The sequence below is a fragment of the Elephas maximus genome, chromosome 8, assembly GCF_024166365.1.
Source record: "Elephas maximus indicus isolate mEleMax1 chromosome 8, mEleMax1 primary haplotype, whole genome shotgun sequence".
Classification (NCBI taxonomy): Eukaryota; Metazoa; Chordata; class Mammalia; order Proboscidea; family Elephantidae; genus Elephas; species Elephas maximus.
Genome location: NC_064826.1, coordinates 52,732,260 through 52,742,815, shown reverse-complemented (window position 1 = coordinate 52,742,815; position 10,556 = coordinate 52,732,260). Strand labels below are relative to the sequence as shown.

Genomic DNA, 10,556 nt, shown 5'->3' with positions numbered 1-10,556 from the left:
TTATCTCCTTCACATTATAAATACTATAATTGTCGAGGTTGCACATTCTGCCTAACGTGCTAGAAAGCTTAGCACTAAATATGGTTTTGAAAATAACCTTATGAGTATGTATGAAGTATTCTTTATATTTTAAATTTGAAAACTACTTTTATGAGTTCAGCAATTTGAATTGAAACTTCCTGTTGTACCCATTTAGCCTTTTCTCTGGCTTTTTTTTTTTTTTTGGTATCATCTCTTTTTTTTTTTTTTTTTACCTAAAATTTTCTGTTTTTCATACTGAAGAAGTGTTTTAAGACAAATACAGACTTAAGTAAAACCTTGTTTAAAGAAGTTTTTTTGGTTACTTTTTTAATCATATAGAATGAGGAAGGATTTTAGGAAATTATCTATCCCAAGTCTAATTTTTGAAAAAGAGGGAACAGTGGCAGAGAGATGTGAAGAGCCTTGCCAATGCTGAGAGGACTGATAGTGACTTTTGTTTCTTTTTATTTATTTTTCCCTCTGTGGGTTACATTTGAATGTAGGTATTATTGCAGACCTATAAATAAAACTTTTCTGATGAATTAAAAGCATTATTGCTTCATGCCATCAGAGACTCCAAAGCACTAGCCTAACATAAGCATCTCTCCTTTTAAAAATCTGGTATCTTCCCTGAGGACTCACAGGGAAATGTATGTTTTCATAAAAAGGATTTTCTCTGTGTCTGTATCTGGACACACATGATCTTAGAACTTCAGATCTGGAGTTGGACAAAACTAATCATTGGGTCTTAAGGAGAGCAAACTACTGTTTCTTTTGAAATTCCAATGGCCTAGTCACCTTCTTGTTTGTTTTCTTCTCTACAGGCTATTGGGTTGACCATTTTTATTGACAAGTAGACGATTATATAAAGCAATCAATTTGACTTTTTTTTTTTAATTGAACCAATTACTTAAATAAATTGACATGATTAAACTAAGACATTATGTGGAAACAGCTTTTATCTTTTTTCTTTACTTCTTTTACAATGCACATTTTATACATATAAAATGACTTGTTGAAGAACAATAAGAAGGCTTTTCAGTAGTCATATCTGTAAAATAACAAAATAAGAAAAACTCTAGAGGGGATACAACATAACTAAACATCTAAAGGCTGCATGTACATGATAAGTATATATCTGGAGAGAATTTGACAAACTCAGTTATTCATCACAGATGTTTTGTCAACATGATGCCAGATAACAGATGTTTCTAAAAAAAAAAAAAATTTCTAGGTATCCCAATATGTGGCATTTATTTACAGATAACCATACAAACATGATTGAATATTTTCCTACTTATATGTTTGAATAATGTGTACTTACCATCATCAAAGACCATATAAAAATATTGTTTTGATGACATAAATCGTGAGAGATCATGCAATACACAAAATTATGACATGTTTAAAAATGTCAGAAAAAGTAAACAGTTAAAATACATTAAAAAAAATTTTTTTTAATTAAAAAATTAAGCGGATAGCTTTATTCATAAAGATAGGTTTATATAGAATTAGAAAAATGAGAACTATAACAAATTGAATTGTATATTTAATGTGTGTGACTTGTAGTGACTTTAAAAGATGTATGACATAAAATGTTATATATTTGCTTTTATAAAAAAATTTTTTTTTTTTTTAAACGTATTACTTTTTTTCTGATCAGCAATGGTCTGCTTTTTTTCTGAATCTTGGATCCCTTGGTTAATCGGGGGAAAAGTAGAAACTTATTCTAATTATATAACTCATGGAATTTATGAACTCATGGCATATTTGTTTTGTTTTGGTTTACAAATATTTACCAAATATGTGCTGTACCTGTATATGAATCAGGCTAAAATAACTTTGAACAGTATAACAGGTTATTGACTGCCATGTAGACAAAACAGATTTAACTGGGTTAAAATTGTTTGTTATGTGCTTTCTCTGAATTTGATCAAATTCTAGGTTATAAGTTGTTTTTTCAGATGTATTCTATATGCCTCTGGAAACCCTGGTGGTGTAGTGGTTAAGTACTATTGCTGCTAACCAAAGGGTTAGCAGTTCGAATCCACCAGATGCTCCTTGGAAACTCTATGGGGCAGTTCTACTCTGTCCTATAGGGTCGCTATGAGTCGGAATCGACTTGACAGCACTGGGTTTGGGTTTTTTTTTTTTTTTCTATATGAATAGTAAACTTTGTAATATCCCACTCAAAGTAAAATCTAGGCAGACATAATTTACATTGCTTAGTGTTTATGGCCATCACCTTGAAATCCATAACTTGATATCTATGCGTGGGTAATTGAGGTAAATACAAAACTGGAGGTCTTTCTTCTGGGTCACATTGGAGGGAAGTCTGCCATAATTAAACTATCTCTATAACCACAAATCTTTTGTGGAAAACATTCTTCCAAAATGTACTCCATGCATTTAAAAGGAATCAATATATATAAAATCTTTTTTTAATGTTTTAACAATATTTGATACTGAGAACTAAACTGTTCATGTAACTGTTGACAGTGAACAATGTTATGCCCTCAAAATTCACATTTAAGAAAAAAAAATGCTATCAGCTTAAAAAAAAAAAGGAGAATGTAATTCTCTATCAATATTTTAAAGTAGTTTAGAAAATATTATTGTCATTACTATGAAATTTAAGTTTTAAAATATGGCAGATCAGACAAATGCAATCATAAACAATTAACATTAACATAATAATCATTCTAAATGATGAAGATAGAATCCAATCAAAAATCAGATTCATTCAGTCTGGTTGCTCTTTGTTCATCTGTAAATTCCTATGCAAAGCATAGTAGATATCTTCATTTACATGTAGGATTATCCTTAGAAACAATTGAAGTTAAAGTAATCAGTATTAGAAATAAATTGACAAAATTTGGATCAAGTTAAGATTCTGCCTTATTTGTAAAGACACATCCGAAGAAAAATGGACATGTTTTAGAGGATTGTATTTCATTTGCGTTTAGGAAAGTTAAATATTCAAGTGACATCATACACTAAATTAGCCAGGATATTCATTTATTCAAATCAGTATAGATTTTTTTTGTTTGTTTCATGAAAAATATAAAATAAAAATATATAAGAAATAAGTTTAAATAATGTTAGTTGTGTTTGGGGATATTCCAATAAGTTTTTAGACTGAAGATTAAATAATGGATTTTGTTTGAATTTACTGATCGAGTTTTTATTACACTAAATTTTTTTTTGTAAGTTTAGTCACTTGATGTCAAATTAAGACTGTAAAAAAACGTAATATTGAATACACTGTGAGAAAAGGTTTTGTAAGGGACAAAATGATACTTATTGAAAAGTGTGTTTATCATGATTAGGGTATTAACTTATTTCTCTAGTTTCATTCATTCAACAAATATTTACTGACTGCTATGCCACATGCAAGGCATTGTTTTTAGTTTTGAGGGAGGAAAAAACAAAGAAGATAGAAGGTTTGCCTCTGAGCAGCTTAGAGTCTAATAGGGGAGATCAGACAAGTACATATGGAACCACAAACCAGGTATGTATTGTATTTCCTCAAATTTAAGATGGACTAAATTATGACATGTCGTCTATTACACATGTTTATCAAGAGGAAACTCTGAAGCTAATTAGCAACATTGACCAATGTCACAGGAGGTATAGAGGTAAGTAGTGAAATATATGCTGTGGGTTTACCAGCCCTGCCAACAACAACAACAACAAAATACTACTAATAATAATGAAATGGCCTGGAGAAAAATCCAGGGAGGTAGATTTGGAAGAAAAGAGAATCAAGGATACAGACAGAGAAAGAAAAGAATGAAAACTATAATGAGATAGAGAAGAGAAACTTGATAATATGACACTGGAAGCTAGAGTCTCAAGAAAGCATAAGGTCAACAACATCATCAATCCGTCTTTCAGAATGAACACTTGAGAAAAGGATGCTGTATTTGCGTTTTAGGGAGTAATGAGGTATTTCCAGAGACTATTAATTATCCTTTTACAAGAAACAAAACAGTAAGTCAACTCCATATATTAGGTAAAATATTATTTTTAGTCATTATATAATTGTATTAAAAAGCCTCAGAATATGCTAAAAACAGAATGGGATGAATAATTTCAAACAATGATTCTATACTTTATATATGATTGCATTAAAAAAAAGTTTATGATGTCAATTTGCCACACTAGGTTTAAAAATCAGTTCAATTAACCCTTCAACTGAATTCCTCATTCAGTGATCTCTTCAGAATTTTTTTTTCTATTTTGGTTAAAAAATTCTAATATATTGTCTATGTTAGATTACCAGGTGCTCCTCTTAGAAATTTTTTTTCCCCCTTTAGTCACGTTTTCACAAAATTCCCACGTAATATTCAAATGTCAGCCCACTGCGTGGCTGGGAATCAAACCCAGGTCAACTGCTTGGAAGGCAGTTATGCTCACCACTATACCACCAACACTGCACAGCCAGGAGAACCCTGGTGGTGTAGTGGTTGGGAGCTAAGGCTGCTAACCAAAAGGTTGACAGTTTGAATCTACCAGCTGCTCCTTGGGAACCCTATGGGGCAGTTCTACTCTGTCCTTTAGGGTCACAGTGAATTGGAATAGACTTGAAGGCAACGGTTTGGTTTTCTGGAAACTCTGGTGGCATAGTGTTGAGTGCCAGGGCTGGTAACCAAAAGATTGGCAGTTCATATCCACCAGGCACTCCTTGGAAACTCTATGGGGCAGTTCTACTCTGTCCTACAGGGTCGTCGGAATCGATTCAATGGCAACGGGTTTAGTTTTGTGTAAGGTTCAAAGCCAGCAGCTACTTAATTCGTATTGGGTTGATGTGATATTTTCCTTACACTTGGAGTGGTAGAGGGTGAGGAAGTGTGAAGGTGGTGGGAACTGATGGGCTGAGATTGAATAGAATGACTCTCGTGAAGAATATTCACTATTTATTCAGTCATTCACTTATTTATTCATTCATCAGCCCTTCTGGAGCACTTCCTATGTGCTAAAGATTATGCTAAGCCCTGCATATATGAAGCAACTTTGAAGCCTGAAAAAAATCAGAAAAGTTTTTGTACGGAACCGAGCGGTTTCCCTTCTTATGCGTTTTTCAAATTAAGTAACTTTTAGAACTACTGTGTTCTAGAGGATCTTTTAGAGACCCTGGAAAAGTAACAGCAAGCATAATGGATTAAGGAATATTTGTGAGTACTTAATAAACCAAAAACCCAAACCTGTTGCCTTGGAGTCGATTCCAACGAGTTGAGTAGAGCTGCCTCATAAGGTTTCCAAGGAGTGCCTAGTGGATTCGAACTGCTGAACTTTTGGTTAGCAGCTGTAGCTCTTAACCACTATGCCACCAGGTTTTCCTGAGTACTTAATAGAAGATTAAAAAAAATTTATGAAGAAAGTATTAAATGTAGCCTTTGCTCAAAAGAAACTTAAGATGTAGTTGGGGGAGACTACAACAATTGGGGGAGACTAGGACAGGCATAATTAGAGTACAATGCACAGGCTGGGAACATACCAGTCACTACATTGCGGGGTAGAAGAATTTAGACGAACATGCTCATAGTAAGTACAGTAGCTATTCTATAGGCTTTCAAGGGAAATTGCAGAGAAAAGTGGGCTTGAAAAGCAAGTTGTCTATGCTAACTGGGGATGAAAGTATAATAGAAAATAGTAAGTGGGAGAAAAATGTGGCTTAGGGTAGCTATTTAGATAACTTTGATGAAATTGACAGATTACAAACCAGATAAGAAGGATATTTAATGATACAGAAAAATGTCCTAATTGGAAGAATTTATAGGAATGATGGGTTTAAAGTTTCTTTGAGGATTCTGGTATCATGATACAATATGGCACACTTTCCAGGTGGAAATACTTCATAATTAAGTCGGAGGCATAGGCAGCCAAGCCAGTGTTATATCACATCTCAGCAAAGCAATGCCTACTAATTTGTAATAAATGTTCATCCCCAACAAAGTTAATAGTAAATATAACCAAATTTATTTTTGTCACTGATTGTATTTGTTTATAAATCAGCGAATTAAAATGAAAATATGCAACGAAGTAATGAGTAAAATCAGAACAGTATTTTTTCTAACTGAAATTAAATTTTTAACAATTCAGAGTTTGGATAAGGGAGGGTATGCTAATGGTTAGCCAGGAACCCTTTTAGATTAATGTCTTCCCATTTCCCAGTGCTGTCGAGTGGATTCCGACTCTTAGCGACCCTATAGGACAGAGTAGAACTGGCAAGGAGCGCCTGGCACATTCGAACCACTGACCCTTTGGTTAGCAGCTGTAGCACTTAACCACTACGCCACCAGGGTTTAAACAATAAATATTGGCAAAAAGAGTTTGTCATACAACAATTTGGAGAAGTGTAAAAGTAAACGTAGAAGCCTTGGTAGCATAATGGCTAAAAGTGCTCAGAAGCTAACCGAAAGGTCAACAATTCGAACCTACTAGCCGCTCTGTGGGAGAAAAGACCTGGAGATCTGCTCAAATAAAGATTACAACCCAGCAAACTCTATGTGGCAGTTCTAGTCTGTCCTATAGGGTCGTTATGAGTCAGAATCGACTCAACCGCACACAACAAGAAAGTTAAAGGTGTCTTTAAGATGGAGCACCACTTCAAAATAATGGCAGTCTTCATTGTGCATCTTCAAGAGAAAGTGCTCCATCTTTTAAATGGAAAGACTTTCCCTCTGAATATCTTGAGGAAAAAATATATTAAATGCAAATTAAATTCCTAGATAATAGTAATAGATTTTAACCATTCAAGTCAAACAAAATTGAGCTATTCTAAAAGTGGCTTTTTAGATTTACTATATTAAAATATTAGTGTGTATGTAGCTCTTAAACATATTATTTTAATAAACTTTCTGCTTGGAAAAAATGAAATATTTTACCCCAAATTTTGTAACTTCTGAAAAAGTTAAAAAAAAAAAAAGAATTAAGTCAAATCAAATGTTGATTATAATTATAGAGGTTCTGAACATGGAGAAACTGATTTTTGTTTTTTCACAACTAAAAATTTTAGGAGTACTAGCAGATCTTTCTATTGTTTTGTTTAATGCACATTTGACCCTTTTCAATTTTACTGTGATTAGAAACTTTAAATAATTCCATGATAGCATACATTGAACTTCTTATCAAAAAGATATTTAACTTTCAACATATCACTACCTAATTTCTTTTTTTACATTTTTAAAAATTTAAGTCTGTTTTATTTTGTTTTTCTCTGAGAGGTTGAACAGGTATGTGCATGATTTTTCTGTAGTTTATTCCATACTACAAAAGTTTTAGCATAATTTTATTTTTAACGATTCTGGAAATGATTTTTCTGGTCACATGGAGAATTGTGTTTGAAATGCATGGATGGTTAACAAGGTCAGTGCATGTTGGTGTTGCAGACCATCTCTTGCCCTCTATCATCTGTATTAGTTGGGGTTGCAATGTTTGATATTTCCTTGGTCTCCAAAGCTTATCACCTACGCCGTGAAGAAACAGATTGGTTTGACAAACCCAGGGAGTCTCGTTTGGAAAATGGACATGGTCTGGACCGAAAATTGCCAGAAAGATTGGTCCACTCTAGACCAGTCAGTCAACATCAAGAGCAAGTAAGTGCTACATTTAGCCATCTCTCTTATATTTATCAATAAGAACAAAAACACCTCAGTTCTACCCTGGAATGGTCTCAATTATCCTAAAATGAATGCGTGGTTCATTTGTCAATCAAATTATCTTCTTTTTTTCAGTGAGTGAAAGTGGTAAGCACCCTACTTCATCTGTAATTAAGTCGTCAATGGTTGTTTGCAATGGTGCACAACTGTAATGCTTCTAACAACCAGATAATTATGTAATTTGTTCCTCTAGTTGATAATAACCGATTTTGTATGACCTATCCAGCACTGTTATACAGGGAGAATACATGGAGCTCCTGAAGGGTTTATAACAATTCAGTGTAATAGGGTGATATGGAATATCACAGTATGTTCAGGTGCTAAGGAACGGCAAACAAGGGGATGACCAAACCAAGTCAGCTGGGAGACAAAGAAGCTCCACTTGGAGGGGTGATGGGAACTGATATTTTAGAGAGTCTGTTATATGGAAATGTGAGTTAGTTTATATTTATTACTGGATTATGTCTTTAGAAATACTCAGAAAAGGAGATATTATTAATATCATTTTATAGATGAAAAAACTAAAGCCTAGAGGTGAATTTCAAAATCTGACAAATATACTAAAACCCATGACCTTATGTCACATTAGAATAATGAGGTGATGTTTCAATTGAGTTTTGAAAGGCTCAGTAGAAGACTGACAGTGGATAAATTGAGGGCAATTTCTCTGGTAAGCCTAAAAAAAAAAACACTTGTTGTTGAGTTGATTCTGACTTGTAGTAACACTGTAGGACAGAGAACTGCCCCATAGGGTTTCCAAGGTGCCACTGGTGGATTCAAACTGCCCATCTTTTGGTTATCAGCCATAGCTCTTAACCACTGCACCACCTGGGTGGTATTAAGTCAATTGCCTTAGAAGATTAGATATTTGCGGGCTATATATTCATTATGGTTATTAAAATACTCAAAAAAGAGATACTCCGTTTATTTCACCTACGTTAAGTCTTAAATATTCCTGTTTAGTGATTCATTGATATAAAAGACAACTATATTTTGTACAACTAAGTAGAGCTGTGTAAACTTAATATAATTTCATTCAGTTTTGGTTTTATTAAGTTATAAATGAAAAGAAGGCTGTTGCATGTATAAGTACCATGTAAAAGACAAATAATCCATACTAGAAGATTAGATTTCTCCCTAAGCAATTTCAGTTTTCATGGACAAATTTCTAACAGTTAAATAGAATTTCTTTTTCTCAGAATTTGTTCTATTTTGTTTTTCAATATGCTGCCTTATTGTGCAGGAATCTTGGGATTCTTCTCTATATGTTTTAAATATTCTTTATTACTAGTTTTTGCTATTTTTAATAATATTTTTAGGTTTCTGTTTACCTCTATAAACTTGTTTGCTTTTTTCAGTTTTGCTCTTTTTTTTTCAATATACTGTCTTATTATCAAGGAATTTTTGAATTTTCTAGGAATGTGTATTTTTGTGCTGAAAGTAATTTTTTACATTTTTATTTTGAAATTTAATATATAAACAAAAACTGCATATATGCAATTATCAAAACTGTAAATATGTAGAGTTATCAACTAGGGATGAAGTAAAATGTTATATAACCTCTATACAGGCCAAGAAAGGGAACATTGCCCCAGAAACCCCCGTGTGCCCCTCCCAGATCATAATCTTCTCCTTCTCCAATATTGGTAACACATATGCTGTCTTTTGTGACAATCATTTCTTTGTTTTTCTTTTTTTTTTTATTTAATAACTTTTATTAAGCTTCAAGTGAATGTTTACAAATCCAATCAGTCTGTCACATATAAGTTTACATACATCTCACTCCCTACTCCCACTTACTCTACCCCTCTTGAGTCAGCCCTTTCAGTCTCTCCTTTCTTGACAATTTTGCCTGCTTCCCTCTCTCTCTATCCTCCCATCCCCCCTCCAGACAAGAGTTGCCAACACAATCTCAAGTGTCCACCTGATATAATTAGCTCACTCTTCATCAGCGTCTCTCTCCCACCCGCTGACCAGTCCCTTTCATTTCTGATGAGTTGTCTTCGGGGATGGTTCCTGTCCTGTGTCAACAGAAGGTCTGGGGAGCATGGCCGCCGGGATTCCTCCAGTCTCAGTCAGACCATTAAGTTTGGTCTGTTTATGAGAATTTGGGGTCTGCATCCCACTGATCTCCTGCTGCCTCAGGGGTCCTCTGCTATGCTCCCTGTCAGGGCAGTCATCGATTGTGGCCGGGCACCAACTAGTTCTTCTGGTCTCAGGATGATGTAGGTCTCTGGTTCATGTGGCCCTTTCTGTCTCTTGGGCTCTTAGTTGCCGTGTGGGCTTGGTGTTCTTCATTTTCCTTTGCTCCAGGTGGGTTGAGACCAATTGCTGCATCTTAGATGGCTGCTTGTTAGCCTTTAAGACCCCAGACGCCACATTTCAAAGTGGGATGCAGAATGTTTTCATAATAGAATTATTTTGCCAATTGACTTAGAAGTCCCCGCAAACCATGTTCTCCAGACCCCAGCGCTTGCTCCGCTGACCTTTGAAGCATTCATTTTATCCCGGAAACTTCTTTGCTTTTGGTCCAGTCCAATTGAGCTGACCTTCCATGTACTGAGTGTTGTCTTTCCCTTCACCTAAAGCAGTTCTTATCTACTGATTAATCAATAAAAAACCCTCTCCCACCCTCCCTCCCTCCCCGCCTCGTAACCACAAAAGTATGTGTTCTTCTCAGGTTTACTATTTCTCAAGATCTTATAATAGTGGTCTTATACAATATTTGTCCTTTTGCCTCTGACTAATTTCGCTCAGCATAATGCCTTCCAGGTTCCTCCATGTTATGAAATGTTTCAGAGATTCATCACTGTTCTTTATCGATGCGTAGTATTCCATTGTGTGAATATACCACAATTTATTTACCCATTC

At 34.4% G+C, this 10,556-nt stretch overlaps 1 protein-coding gene across 3 annotated transcripts in view; it reads left to right on the top strand.

Moving 5' to 3' along the window:
- PCLO (piccolo presynaptic cytomatrix protein) overlaps window positions 1-10,556 on the top strand; it is a 427,248-nt gene that overhangs the window by 277,004 nt on the left and 139,688 nt on the right. For all 3 annotated transcript variants that reach the window (XM_049893053.1, XM_049893054.1, XM_049893055.1), the window contains exon 8: window positions 7,486-7,622. In XM_049893053.1, coding sequence (XP_049749010.1) covers window positions 7,486-7,622 — 137 coding nt within the window. The remainder of the gene's footprint in view (window positions 1-7,485; window positions 7,623-10,556) is intronic.